This window comes from Oncorhynchus keta, chromosome 4 (genome assembly GCF_023373465.1).
Source record: "Oncorhynchus keta strain PuntledgeMale-10-30-2019 chromosome 4, Oket_V2, whole genome shotgun sequence".
Classification (NCBI taxonomy): domain Eukaryota; kingdom Metazoa; phylum Chordata; class Actinopteri; order Salmoniformes; family Salmonidae; genus Oncorhynchus; species Oncorhynchus keta.
The window spans coordinates 33,734,086-33,749,049 of NC_068424.1; the positions used below are offsets into that span (position 1 = coordinate 33,734,086).

Genomic DNA, 14,964 nt, shown 5'->3' on the forward strand with positions numbered 1-14,964 from the left:
TGACAGTTGTGGTTGCTTCGTGTGATGCATTGTCGTCTCTACCTTGCCCTTTGTGCTGTTGTCTGTGCCCAATAATGTGTGTGCCATGTTTTTGCGCTGCTACCAATGTTGTGTTGCTGCCATGCTATGTTGTCATAGGTCTCTCTGTATGTAGTGTTGGTGGTGTCTCTCTTGTCGTGATGCGTGTTTTGACCGATTTTATATTTTATGTTACATTCTTCATCCCAGCCCCCATCCCCTCCTGGAGGCCATTTGCCTTTTGGTAGGCCATCATTGTAAATAAAAAAATGTTCTGAACTGACTTGCCTAGTCAAATAAAGGTTTAAATATCACTTTTTTTATATATAGGGATGCATTTGGGACGTAGCCACTGTCTGCCGCAGGCCTGGCGTAGTCCGAGAGAACTGCTGAATCAGTACAAGCCGCTGTCCTGGACTGCAGAGTCATGGACTTTACACTGCCTCCCTTTTAAATATTTATATATATATATATTTATTTTATTTTTTTTGCTGGGTGGGTGAGAATTGAGCTAGCAGCCTTAAACACCTTGCTGCTCTGCCTGCACTTGTGTGGTTGTTTTTTTTTGTCTTCCAATTAAGTGTCACGACACAGATGGTTGTGTAATTTGAATGATGAAATTGGACTACTGAATCTTAAAAAAAAAAATGTATCCTCTGTTTGCAATTCAGCAAACAGTTTGAGCAGTTATCTGTTAAATTGATAATCGCACTCTCCTGGTCAGCCCTCGGTCGTCAACCCACAATTCTATCAGCGAATGATAAAAAAGAACGCCTCTCTCAATTGAATTACTAACTCATGGAACAATGTGGCATATTGACGGTTGTACGTAGTTGGTATTTGTTATGAAATGAATGGTGAGATTACCAATCTCCTTAGATGAGAACTGACGGTATCTTTGGGCTTTACATGTCTGTGCATGCAAGTCTATTTCTATGTGTAGTAAAGTATGTCATCTGCCATACTTTAGGTACAGAAAACTAGCACTAAAGTGGCATCCAGACAAGAACCCAGACAACAAGGAAGACGCAGAGAGGAAGTTCAAAGAGCTCTCAGAAGCCTATGAGGTCCTGTCAGACGGTAAGATTCCCCCCTCCACCTAAGACTCCTCATTATGCAAACGCTAATGCACATGTCACGAATCCCGGATCTCATTACCACATCCGGTTGTAAAATAAATAAAAAAGAATAATAATAATATAAAAGTGTGAAAGTGCAGCGTTGCAGTTCTTGAACCAAACCGTTGCACCTACTACCATACCCTGTTCAAAGGCACTTAAATCTTTTCTCTTGCTTATTTACCCTCTAAATGGCACACAAAAAAACAATCCATGTCTGAGGCTTTAATCCTTCTTTAACCTCTCCTTCATCTACTCTGATTTAAGTGGATTTAACAAGTGACATCAATAATGGATCATAGCTTTCACCTGGTCAGTGTACATTTTCGAAACGTTACAAGAACCCGTTACGCTAAAATGTGTAACATGATACGATTGCAACCTGTAAAGTTGTATGATGTGGTGGACAGATGACTAGCTACATCGCATGCACACATGAGGTCTAGGCCTTCTTGATTAGTGATATCTCTCTGCTATACAGATTACATGACTGCTTAAAATCCCCCAAAAAAGGTACATATCACCCTAGGTGTCTTTATGATGTTTTCACCTCTTTGTTTCCACCCTAACATATGACCAGTCATGTGTTGCTGCCAGATGGTGAACACACCATAACTATTGTCTTTGTCCACATTGAAAATAACCCTTTGTCTGTCTGTTACAGGACTAAAATTATCTATGTACTTGACAGCGCTGAGACGTCACCTGTGTCCTAAACGGCACCCTATTCCCTATGCAGTGCACTACTTTTCACGGGCCCTGGTCAAGAGTAGTGCACTACATGGGGAATAGGGTGCCGTTTGGGACGCAGTTGTAGGCCTGCGAGCACAACTGAGAACGGTACTGTCTCGATTTATTTGTCCCCGTTATGTCCTGCTCTCCCAGCAACAGCAGCTAACAACAGGCCAGTAATTGTTTCCCTTCAAAGCACACGTCAGGACCGTTTGTGCTGTGGAGTATACACACTTGAACATGGACTTTCCTCTTTTGGTTCTCGTATAAGCCTTTTAAGTAGTCGCTCTTTTTGTCGTTTCACTTTTTTTTCCGCCTATCAAGTTATGGGGTGGTCATTTATGACTTTCATGAAAATAAGGCATAAACAGCCACGCTCTCGCCCAGTTGTCCAATGGTTTGTCTGCATCGTACACTCTCAGGTTTCTGACTGGGCCTTTTCCCAGCATTCACCTCCGAGACAGGTTACAATTCTGTCTGTGAAAGAAGAGCACAGGTGGAAGACTATGAGAGGTCTTCGAGGAAGGATGTTAAGACTTAGGAAACCGTATTTTAAGACCAGTTGAAAAGGCATGATTTCAACCAGTTTTGCCATTTGAAATGATGTATTTTTCTCACTGGGTAGAAGAAAGGGTCTTAAGACTGAGATTGCGCTTGATGTTTTATTAACTCTTTGAATGTGAACTCTAAAACATTGAGTGTAATTTGGAAGCAAGCATCAAGTCAATAGATTTGTGTATACATTATAACTAAGCAGGTAGTAATAAGGAGACACTAAGGCCATTTCACTTGTACCTCGTGTATCAAGTTATGAGGCAGGATCTGTTTCATATCCAGGAAGCTATTATTATCCAAAGGTCACAGCGCTCTCATTTAAATGGAGAACAGAAACGACACTTTGTCAAGTTCAAAGTGCCCTAAATGGCACCCTATTCCATAGTGTTCTACTTTTGACCGAGGTCAGACCAGGGCCCATAGAGCTCTGGTCAAAAGTAGTGTGCCCCATAAGGAATAGGTTGCCATTTGGGACACACACAGTGACCATTGCCTGACAGTTTCAGATCTCTTTAATCCCTCCTTTTCTTCGTATCCCTAGCAAACAAGAAGAACCAGTATGACCGGTATGGTAAAGAAGGCTTGGCTGGAAACGGAGGCAGAGGTATACATTACTCTTCATGTTTTGATATGTAGAGCCTCTCTAGGAAATCTAGAGGTTGAACATGTATGTTATATGATACAGTATTATGACACAATGTCTGAAATGACACACAAAGCTAACTAGCATGCCTCTACCAATGTACAGCTCTATGGGGTCAACTTCAGTGTGTTTACCATAAACCTGACTGGGCAATACTTTTTTACTTTTTTTTTTACTGAAGGACCAGGAATATGTTTCCATCGCTCAGTAACTCTGTTCTTATTCTCTCTTTTCTTCCAGGAGGGCATTATCACAACGGTGATCACTTCAGTGGTGGGTTCACATTCCGTAACCCCGAGGATGTCTTCAGGGAATTCTTCGGAGGTCGAGATCCATTTGCCGATTTCTTCGGTAAGTCTTCTCACTGAGGCCAGAGAGTGCCCAGAGAGAGCCTAGCTCCCGGAGACACCAATGGCAATTGCCCTTATTCTATAGAGTGGAAAGAGAGTGATTGAGGATGGAGCCATACTTTGGTACGCTCTGTCTCTCTGACTACTTTTATTATGTACAATTCATCCAAGTTGGCTCAATTTTGGATGTGACGTAACCGCTTATCCCTGTGTAGATAATAGCCAATAGGAATCTATCGCTATACTGTTGATATAACCCATACGGCTTTGATCACCAGAACTGATGCAGGAATTGAGATTACGTTATTCAACGCTGCCTCGAGCGAGATCTGCGCTTTTTAATTCCTTTAACAGTTCCGAACTTTTCACTGTCGATTATACCAACAACTAGATTCACGTTCTTAACCCCCCCTGTGGACATGCTACTAACTGTGTGCCGATCTGGGTCAACCTTGCTGGCTGGATGAGAGCGTCTGGGCTGTTTGCTGGCCTGCCTGACCGTCATGTTTATGGAGCTGTTACAGAGAGTTGTACAGAACTGGCTACACTGCAGACTGATTAGGGGTAAGTGAGGTAGCCAGGGTGGGAAATTAACAGTCTGTTCTTACCAGCCACATTGGTGGGGGTCACACAGAGCATTTGGAAGCAGTTTGTTTGATACAAAGCCCACATGTAATAAAAAATAAAAACATTTATAACTACAACTCTTTGAGTGGGTGTCAGCTCCGGAAGAGAGAATCTCAATGCTACAGTTGTGAAAGTTGGGTGGGGGTACAGCATAGGTTCAAACGATATCGAGAGCGATGGAGACCTTGCCTGCTGGAATAAGTCTGGCTGGCTGGCTGTTCTTTGAAATCAATTTGAAAACTGTTCAATATATGCTATTCTATGCGTTTTCTGTGATTTATCAAAAAATGTGGCTTGTAAACAAATTGAGTATCTGGTCAATTTGGGCAACCACTGTGGCTAGTGGACCAAAAAGTAAAATCCCTCCCTGGAGGCAGCCAGGACTGTGCTCAGGGTCCCGTCTAGCCTAACTGTCGTAGCCTGGGTGTGACTCAGGACTTTAGCAGTCAGTTAACCCCTCGTGTGTTTTCCTAGTCTTCGCAGGACCCCAAGCTGCTGCTGTGTCTCCTGACTGACTGACTGACAGACTGAATGACAAACCATCAGCACCAGCTGACATAATGACAGCCAGCTATACAATCACCATGCCTCTGGCTAGAGGGGCGGGTGGGTACTGCATTACCCATAGAACTGGCTTTTGAAAAGAAGGGGAAAAAAAACAGCCATTGCATCCTTCACTCTTCCAACCACAGACTGGATAGCCTAGATGGTCTGGGTTACAATGTCAAGTTTACGAGCAAACAGGGACGCCTATTAAGCCAGGAACATAGTGTGGTGCTCCATGCCATCAGCCTAGCAGGTACTATCCTCTTACCGGCTGCATTGAGGACATGCTGTCTGATGCTGCTGCTGGACACTGCCAACATGGGAGTAAACAGCAACAGCTGTCCTCTGCACTCTGTGGATGTGTCCCAACTGGCACCTTATTTCCCTATATAGTGAGGGAGTAGGCAGTGTTGGGGAGTAACTGACTACATTTACATTTACATTTAAGTCATTTAGCAGACGCTCTTATCCAGAGCGACTTACAATATGATTACAAAAAAACGAACTAATCAAACCAAACTTTATTTGTGTAGACTTTACCGTAAAATGCTTACTTACAAGCCCTTAACCAACAATACAGTTCAAGAAGTTACATGTAATCTGATTTGAAAAAATAATCATGTAAAACATCCGTTTTTTTACAATGCCAGCAAAAATATTGTAATCGGATTACGCTAAAATGCGTAACATATTATGCGAAAGCAACCTGTAAAATGTATCAACCTCAGAGCTTTCCTGCATACTCCTACACCACACACATTCATCAAGTATCATTGTAACCCCTCCCCTGTTTCACATGTGTTTCCACACACACAGACACATGCGTCTGACGCTATTACAACTGGTCTTATTTTAATACAGAAGCTATTTTTGAAAGCATTCCAGCTGAATGATGCAGGCTCTCATATCCGTCCACTGTCTGAGGCTCGCCTCCATATTTAGAGCTCTGTGGGTGAACCGTGGATGCCTCGCTCTCATTCGCTGAGCAGATGCCGGCTTTTACACCACTGACTGAGCCAATAGGCTCCCTACTACAACACGTCTCCCATTGGTCAAAACAACACCTTCCGTAACCGCAAGGCACTGAACATTGGCTGAGTTTAGTAATAGTTTAGCAATAGCTTTCAAAGGTCATTTTCAAGTCCATTATAAAATAAATAACCCTGCTACATTAAATCCTCACCTAACGACATAACTAAATAAGTCACATCAAGGGACACCGAGATAAACAAGAAGGGTTTTAATTCTAGATCATAAATGATATTATGACCAGCCTCGTTAGAAACATCTTCCATGCTCCTCTGCATTCCAAATGGCACCCTTCTCCTTACTTGGTGCACTCCTTTTGACTAGGGCCCATAGTCATGAGCTCTGGTCAAAAGTAATGCACTGTATGGGGAATAGGGTGCCATTTAGGACTCAGCACCAGTTCCAGTAGCAGTGGAGACCTCCTGTGGTGGGGGGTCACCACATTGTGGTGGGGGTCAGTCCATTTGAGATGCACAATGGAATACAGAGAGGATTAGAGGGCGGCTTTATGGAGAGCTTGCTGCTGGGTTTAATACATACCTTTTTCTAAGGGGAGAGGGAGTGTGACTGAGTCCTCAGGGTCCTCATGCATAAACGATCCAATTAATAAATTAATTCTGACATTGTGTGGTGGATTGGAGAGCGGAAGCAGCAGGGGATTTTTCTTTCTAACGGGTAGGGCAGCTATTTCTCTCAGCACAATCACGTCTGTCCCTATGGGAGGTTCTCCCATGTGACTACTGCAGCCATTTCTGGTTAAGAATAACACAAACCTCTGGATGATGATGATGTGATACTGTAAATGATTGAACTCTTTATTACATTTTTTTTTTATCCGTTTGAAACCAAAACCCCTCAAATATTATTTGACATTTCCTTCCAAAAAGTCTGTAGGTTAATGCACTTTACCCTTTGGGGAATGGGGACACGACATCAGTGAATGAGCCAGCTCAATTTATAGATATGTATTTATTCTCCACATCAAAAATAAACACAACATGTAAAGTGTTGGTCCCATGTTTTATGAACTGAAATAAAGATCCCAGAAATGTTCCATAAGCACAAAAAGCTTTTCTCTCAAATGTTCTCCTTTGCCAAGATAATCCATCCACCTGACAGGTGTGGTATATCAAGAAGCTGATTAAAACGCATGACCATTATACAGTTGCACTTTGTGCTGGGGACAATAAAACAACACTCTAAAATCTGCAGTTTTGTCACACAAAATGAAACAAATGTCTCAAGTTGAGGGAGTGTGCAATATGCATGCAGACTACAGGAAGGTCCGCTAGAGCTGTTAATGATTAATTTAATGTTAATTTTTCTACCTTAAGCTGCCTCCAACATCGTTAGAGAATTTGGCAGTACATCCAGCCGCCCTCACAACCACAGACCAGGTGTAACCCCGCCCATCCCAGGACCTCCACATCCGGCTTCTTCACCTGCGGGATCGTCAGACCAGCCACCCGCGGAGCTGTCACAACTCTGGGTTTGCACAACCGAAGAATTTCTGCACGAACTGTCAGAAACCGTCTCGGGGAAGCTCGTCTGCGTGCTCATCGTCCTCACCATGGTCTTGACCTGACTGCATTTTGGTGTTGTAACCAACTTCAGTAGTAGTAAATTCTCACCTTCGATGGCTACTGGCACGCTGGAGAAGTGTGCTCTTCACGGATGAATCCCGGTTTCAACTGTACCGGGCAGATTGCAGACAGCGTGTATGGCGTTGTGTGGGAGAGCGGTTTCTGATGTCATCGTTGTGAACAGAGGGCCCCAAGTGGCATTGGGGTTATGGTATGGGCGGGCATAAGCTACGGACAATGAACAACACAATTGCATTTTATCTAAGCAATTTGAATGCACAGAGAACTCGACGAGATACTGAGGCCCTTTGTCGTGCCATTCATCTGCTGACATCCTCATGTTTAAGCATGATAATATACAGCCCCATGTTGCAAGGATCTGTAGACCATTCCTGGAAGCTGAAAATGTCCCAGTTCACGCACGAATCAAGAGAATATACCTGGTCATTCCTACGGCCTCTGATCTGGCGGATTAACCGACTCACAAAATACAAATGCTTTGTTTGTAAATGACGTTGGAATGTTCCCCTGGCTAACTGTAAATTTAAAAAGATGTTTTTACTTTTGATACTAAAGTATATTTCAAACCAAATACTTTTAGACTTTTACTCAAGTAGTATTTTACTTGTTGACTTTTACTGGAGTCATTTTCTATTAAGATTTCATTACTTTTACTGAAGTATGACAATTGGGTACTGCTATGTGGGTGAAAGTGAACTTGACTAATGTGTTGTCATGGTCTCTCCCCAGCAGACGATGACTTCTTTGGTGGGGGACACAGGCAGCGGGTGGTGAACCAAAGTAGGACCGGAGGTTCCTTCTTCCACGGATTTGGTGGCTTCCCCCCCTTCGGGGCGGGCTTCCCAGGGTTTGGTTCAGGTGCGCTTCCCCTGCAGCACGGTAATACTTCAAATATGTGTGTACTAAAACTCTGGTTAAACTAAACCTTCTCACGGAAGTTGTTTACAATTGAAATCATATCATAATTCAATCCCATCTATTTGAAATGTTACTATGCCTTTCACGCACGGGTGTGTTTGTAAGACAAATGTCACCCAGAGAGCTGAAACATTATTTGATGTTACTTTTCCTTTAATGAGATCTATCCTGATGTTATCCTATGATAAGTTTCACGCAGTTCTTAGCTACAGTCTCAATTGAGATGAAAATGTCAAAATGAGAAATGGTGAGATTTGGCGTGGGAGGGATTTGGAGTGGGTTTATGAGTGTGACCAGTAAAATGAAATGCTTACTCGTAAGCTCTGTCCCTCCTAGGTTTCACCTCCCTGGGACATATGGGTGGAGGAGGCTTCGCCTCGTTTTCCTCTTCATCTTTTGGAGGTGGAGGAGGAATGTGCTCCCGCTCGGTGTCTACCTCCACCAAGTTCATTAACGGCAGACAAATCACCACAAAACGGTACAGCTCAACACAGCTAGTCAGTCAAGGACGTCTATGCCTCACTGACTTGTCCTCACCCTGTGTTTTAAAGGGATAGTTTCCTCAAAATAAAAACACAGGACTTTCCTAGGATGTTGTTGTCGATTCATCAAGACAGTCGGGAATAGAGAAACAGAGTAACGTATAACAAGGTTATGGTTTAAAATGTCTGTTTCTGTCTCCTGCAGGATTGTGGAGAACGGCCAGGAGAGGGTGGAGGTGGAGGAAGACGGTCAGTTAAAGTCTCTAACCGTCAACGGTAAGGAGCAGCTCCTAAGACTGGATAACAAGTGATGACCTCTGCACAACGTTTGAAATACTCACACCTGACCTGGAAACAAACTAAACTGACTCAGCGTGACGATGCTGCTCAGGGTCGCGACCTTACGGTAGTTGGTTTCTCTCCTCTCCCTCCCCTGTTGACATTCGTAGTTAACATTCCTCATAGCGAGGAAATGTTCTCAACTGAGTTTAGCCGCAGGAGCGAGGGACGTTCAGATACGGTTGTATTTATTCCCGTTTCACCTTTTTTTGTTCTGGGACCTTTCTCTTACTAGGACCACTGTTTATTACTGATTTGTACTATTCATTTATTTTTCTGTATTGCAGTTTTTTCATGAGTAGACTTCTTGTCCTTTTTAGTTCTAGAAGCCAAGGGCACAAGCTGTACTGCTTTGCTTTAGTTCAAAAGAACAATCTCAGCTTTAACCTTTTTTAAAAAAAAAAAAAACATTTTCACACTCCTACGTTTCAGATGAACACGTCTAGAGGATTAGTGCGTTGATACAGTATTCCTGTGCATTTTGTTTTTGCTTTCTGTTGGTTTGTTTGCTTGTTTTGGAATATGAGTGTTTCTTTCATCTCTGCATGATTGCCAATGACAAGGCTGTTCATGTTCCTGACTAACTGTTTCATCAACTCATCATAAACCATAAACCGAGACTATATAGCGTGCCGGTCAGAAGTTTGGACACACCTACTCATTTGGGGGTTTTTCCTTTTTTTTTTCTTCTTTTACTGTTCTACATTGTAGAATAACAGCGAAGACGTCAACTATGAAATGACACGTATAGAATCATGTAGTAACCCCCCCAAAAAAGTGTTAAATAAATCAAAATATATTTTGTATTTGAGATTGTTCAACGTAGCCACCCTTTGCCTTGATGACAGCTTTGCACACTCTTGACATTCTCTCAACCAGCTTCACCTGGAATGCTTTAAGTCTTGAAGGGGTTTCCACATATGCTGAGCACTTGTTTGCTGCTTTTCCTTCACTCTGCGGTCCAACTCATCCCAAATCATCTCAATTGGGTTGAGGTCGGGTGATTATGGTGTGTCCAAACATTTGACTGGTACTGTGTATATCTATCTCGAAATAGGGGATTTTGTGTACTTTGTAAAACAACTAAAAAAGATATATTGGTCAATAAATCTCAGCTTGAACCCTCTTAGGGGCCGTTGCATTCATAATGAGTGTGTGTGTGATTCTGTTTTGCTTGAGTGACACCCACCCACTCCCTCAATGTGTGTGTGCTTACTTGATGACCCCTGCTTCACACAAACACACAGAGAAAAGGAAACCGCCCTCACTGTTTTTCCAATAAAACTCACTCATCACTCTCACGTGTTCATTTGAACCTACTAATGAAATAATTGTACCGCTATGCTAATTGATTACGCCTGCATTTTTATAGTGGTGCATCATATCAAATTAATTCAGTGATAGCAGTCACTTCGTGGACTATCAGTATAGAATGATTAGCTAGCGTCAACATAAGATGCACTGTGGCAGTAATTAGTTGCCTTTGGTCAAGAATGACCGTTTCAACAAAAGGTACGTATTCTTACACTCACACATCCCTCTTGAATCCATTAAGCTGTGTCCCTTGCCCTCCTAGTATCAGTAAATGTGATGATGTGTTTGCTTAGAGACTGGGAGTTATACACATCCTCACCTCAGCGTTTCCCTAAGCGTCACAGCACAGTGTTTGCATCCCAGTTGCACCTTATTCCCTATATAGTGCGCTAAATAGGAAACGGTGCCATTTGGGATGCAGACGGTGTCTGTTTTTGTCCTTCATCTAGCAACATGTCATCTGTTTATCAGATGTGATTACCAGTGTTTTTGTTTATAAACCGTTAGGTTTAAAACAAATCGGCACTGCTTCGATGTTCAATGCAATGTCTTATAATGGAGACTGGGCTGCTTCAACTGGTACCCTGTTACCTACATAGGGCTCTGGTCAAAAGTAGTGCACTATATTGGGAATAGGGTGCCATTTGAGACGTAGCCCGGGTTGTATTGTCCCTCAGCAATGGGCGGTTTTGTTCAGACGCTGTCCAACTGTGCCACTGTCTGACACTGGCTGTGGGTACAGGTGGTGGCAGACTGGCAGCAGTTGGCACAAGGGGTTACAGCTGTTTATTTTGCCCTGGCCTGCGGTAGAAGGAAGTGTGTGTGTGTGTGTAGAACACATCAGTCGTGCACAGCAGTTCTGAGGAATGTGCTAAAAGGGGGTCTGTTTATTTACACAAGTTTCAGTGCATTTTTGTGAGAGGCGTTTACATGAAGGGAGAAGGCTGTCACTGTGGAGCAACGAGAGCAGAGCGAACAGGTCTCTCCACGCAGTTCACCGTCCCGTCTTTTTGTTTGTGTAAGAACCATCATCCTCTCATGGGAAACGTTTAAAATAAAGCTGCAACAGGCACATTGTAATACACCCTTAGCTGACCGTCCCAGTATGCATTAATGCATACTGTCGCAAAACATTTTGCAACGGAAAACGATAAGCGTTTCTTACTGGATAAGCTCAGGTAGTCCCTTCCTGTTTGTCTGTTTTCTTCTGTTTGGTTGTCTAGTCGGCACGATCCTGTATTTCACAATGTTGGCGTACAGCTCTATTTGTCCTTCAAATTCCTTCAGCTGTGGCAGCCATTTTTCCATCACTCTGCTGCTCTGTTGGTTTTAATTCTCACCTGAAGGTTGATGGAAGATGTGGCTGCGTTGCTAGGTGACATTGTGGCCCTGTCCTTGTGGCTGCCTGGCTCAGGTTACCTGTGTGTGTGTGGGGAGATGTGCTGATGAGTGGAGGAGATTATTGTACCCTCCACTGTGGTAGAGTTGACATTGTAAGGAGAGTCAAGGTCCCTGGATAAATACCGGGACTAGCACTGCTGTTAAAAATGTTAACAATTCCTGTTAAGGCCTTGCATTCAATTGAATTACAACACACTTTGCCTTCGGTGGGAGACAAATATATATTTTAAGGGTCAGAAAAGCAGCTTGAATTAGTCTTCCCATTTGCTTTTTAATATCTGTTTGAGCCAGGGGCAAGATTGCGGCTTTGATTATGAAAACGTAATTAAAATGAATGTAAGGGCTTGAATATATTGATTTCCTCAATTGTTATGAAATTACAAAGTATTTTTCCACGGTGCAATAGCTCCTCCTGTTGACTGAAAACCGCCATTGCACTTTGTCAAAAACGCAATAGAACACAGTATTTTGTAATGATTTAAATAATTGAATCTGCATTTATTACAAACGAGTTAGGTGTTGTACACAACAAATTATGAAATGTAGGCCTGAAGACAACCCGGAAGACAGTGTAGTTCTCTCTCTCCCTGTGTTGTAGAGCATGTTCCTGGCACTAGGTTGCACTGTCTCTACATTAACAGGAGAGGATGACATCACCCAATTCTACAAGTAACTGCCAAAATAATAGAAAAACTTGAGTAAATGAGGGACACAAAGTATATTGAAAGCAGGTGCTTCCACACAAGTGTGGTTCCTGAAGTAATTAAGCAATTTAACATCGTATCCTGCTTAGGGGCATGTATAAAAATGCTGGGCAGGCCATTATTTTGGCTACCATAGCTATGCCCCCCCGTCCATAGGGCGCGAGTGGTCACTGAACGTTTTGATAAGCATGAAAACAATGTAAACCATATGCCGTCTCAGTCACCAGATCTCAACCAAATTGAACACTACTGGGAGATTCCTGAGCGGTGCCTGAGACAGCGTTTTCCATCAACACACCAAAGTGATGTTATTTCTTGTGGAAGAATGGTGTCGCCTCCTTCCAACAGAGTTCCAGACACTTGTAGAATCTTTGCCAAGGTGCATTGAAGCTGTTCTGGCTCTACACTTTATGTTGGTGTTTCCTTTATTTTGGCAGTTACCTGTCGCTCTACCTACAGGTTCAGTTTTTTTTTTTATTATATATTTTTCTACATAAATATTATACTGTAGCAAAGTGAATCACAAGTGAATCCTAATTCTCAGGTAGAAATGTTTGTGTTCTAAAAACGGCTTGTATTTGGTTATTGCAAATGTAAAATGCCTTCCAGCTTAGTGAAATACATTTTGAGTTTGTTTTTTGATATCGTGGACCAAAGTCACATTCGCACTGACTTTTTTGCGTATGCTGCAAAACCAAAAAACATTCTGCTACACTGCATACCTGTAACCTAAACGTCTGACATTGCAAATGTGTATATATATATATATATATATATATTATTTCCTCATCTTTTGAAGTGGATGCGTACACATTATTAATGTGGACTCGCACAGTGGAAGGTAGGTACTAGCGTGCCTGCCAAATGACACCCAATTTCCCTTTTTCGCGACTGATGCCTTTTTATATCAGATTCTCCCGGAGAATCATATCGCCCTTCGCGCTGCTGGTGACCATCAATTGCACCGGTATAAACTGTGTACACACTCTGCGGTGTTGGTTCTGGGACTGTCCTTCCCCCTATCTCTGCAAAGTACATCTAGTTTAGATTTACAGATGTGTGTTCTGCTCGCAGGTCCTTACTAACTACTCTGACCACCCCTACAGGTCTGGAAGATGACAACCGGCAGCAGAACAACCTCCTTGGTCTCCCCTCCCACCAACGCTTCCTGAGGAATAGCCCACAGAACCCCCCAGAGGAAGACGAAGAGCGCGGACAACAGAGCCTGGGACTCGCCAGAGGTGTGTCCCCCCAACTTAGTGTTCTGTCCTGAGGTGAAAAGCTCTTAAGGCGTGGAGGTTGTACAGAGAGACCCAAGGAACAGGCCTGCTTTGTCAACACGATCTCATCGTGTCCCTTTTGAAATGCAACGTATTATGGATAAACCTCTATTTCTTTACACATTAAATCCACATGGCTACCGGGTTAATTCCGTGCTGTTGAGGGGTTAAAACAGAAACAACTGTACTGTTAACCATTCGGACTGAAGGCCTAAATTGTTAAGGTTAGGGCTATGGTTTGGGGAAAGCTTAAAACAACATAATAAAAAAAACAATGTGCTGTTTTTGGCGGTGGAGTATTGTGAATTGTGGTGGCGCAGTGGTCTAAACCGCATGCTCTACCTCCAAGCATTGTGAGTTTGCACCCAGTTCTGGGGGAGCTAATTGTATTGGGGGAGCGAAGAGATAGACAGACCACAGTCCAATGTTCTGGGAACATTTTTTAAACATCCGAAATCGAAGTGACCAGGCTGGTTCTAGAGTAAACTGTAAAGCACTTTGACGACTGCCGACGTAAAAAGGGGCTTATAAAATACATTTTCTAAACGGGAGGTGCGTAAGGACTTCTGTCGACTGAAAGGGACACATAATTCCATTGAATTCCAAATTCAATTTGTTGCGTTCCTAAACCTTTACGTTGTAAGTGAGGTTGTTGATTGTACACCGCACTTAATGTGGTGTTTGTTTCAGATGGATCAATCAATGGCCTCCAGGCTAAGCTTTGTTCAAAGACTGGAGCTAACACCTTAATAACGACAGCTAATTGGTTGTTGTTGTAACGGGTGGCTAAACAAAAGGTCCAGTGACAGAGGCAGACATGTTTGACTGGTAGAGGTCAACATTGAGGGGAATGAAAGGACTGAAGTGTTCATTAAAGGGCTCTGTTGATCTGCAGTGTAATGACTCTGGGTCAAACACAAAAGCCATGCAATTATCTTACACGAACTCAAATAGTTCACTCCGGCTGATATACAGTTGAAAAAAACCGGTCGGTTCCGGTCTACTTCATGGGGCGAGTCTCCCATAGACACCAATGCAAAAGCAGCTGGGTCTGGATCGTTGTCCACAAACTCAGAACAAACAGCAAGCTGTCAAGATACTCCTAATTCCTCTTTTTGTATTGGAATCCTTTCTTTGAATATTTGATGAGGGGTGTAAATAATTTGAGGGGTGTTATCAACTGCCTGAAATCTATTTTTTTTTTTTACACCTTTATTTAACTAGGCGAGTCAATTAAGAACAAATTCTTATTTTCAATGACGGCCTAGGAACAGTGGGTTAACTGCCTGTTCAGGGGCAGAACG

The 14,964-nt window shown here is 42.9% G+C and overlaps 1 protein-coding gene across 8 annotated transcripts in view; it reads left to right on the top strand.

The window, feature by feature from the left end:
* Positions 1–14,964, top strand: part of dnajb6b (DnaJ heat shock protein family (Hsp40) member B6b) — a 42,298-nt gene that overhangs the window by 22,675 nt on the left and 4,659 nt on the right. For 3 of the 8 annotated variants that reach the window (XM_035760523.2, XM_035760529.2, XM_035760533.2), the window contains exons 3-9: positions 989–1,098; positions 2,965–3,027; positions 3,307–3,417; positions 7,952–8,101; positions 8,477–8,618; positions 8,828–8,898; positions 13,487–13,621. In XM_035760523.2, coding sequence (XP_035616416.1) covers positions 989–1,098; positions 2,965–3,027; positions 3,307–3,417; positions 7,952–8,101; positions 8,477–8,618; positions 8,828–8,898; positions 13,487–13,621 — 782 coding nt within the window. Of the gene's footprint in view, positions 1–988; positions 1,099–2,964; positions 3,028–3,306; positions 3,418–7,951; positions 8,102–8,476; positions 8,619–8,827; positions 10,110–13,486; positions 13,622–14,964 lie in introns of those variants that run through there. The other 5 variants (XM_035760540.2, XM_035760554.2, XM_035760547.2 and 2 more) reach the window with 5 other exon arrangements.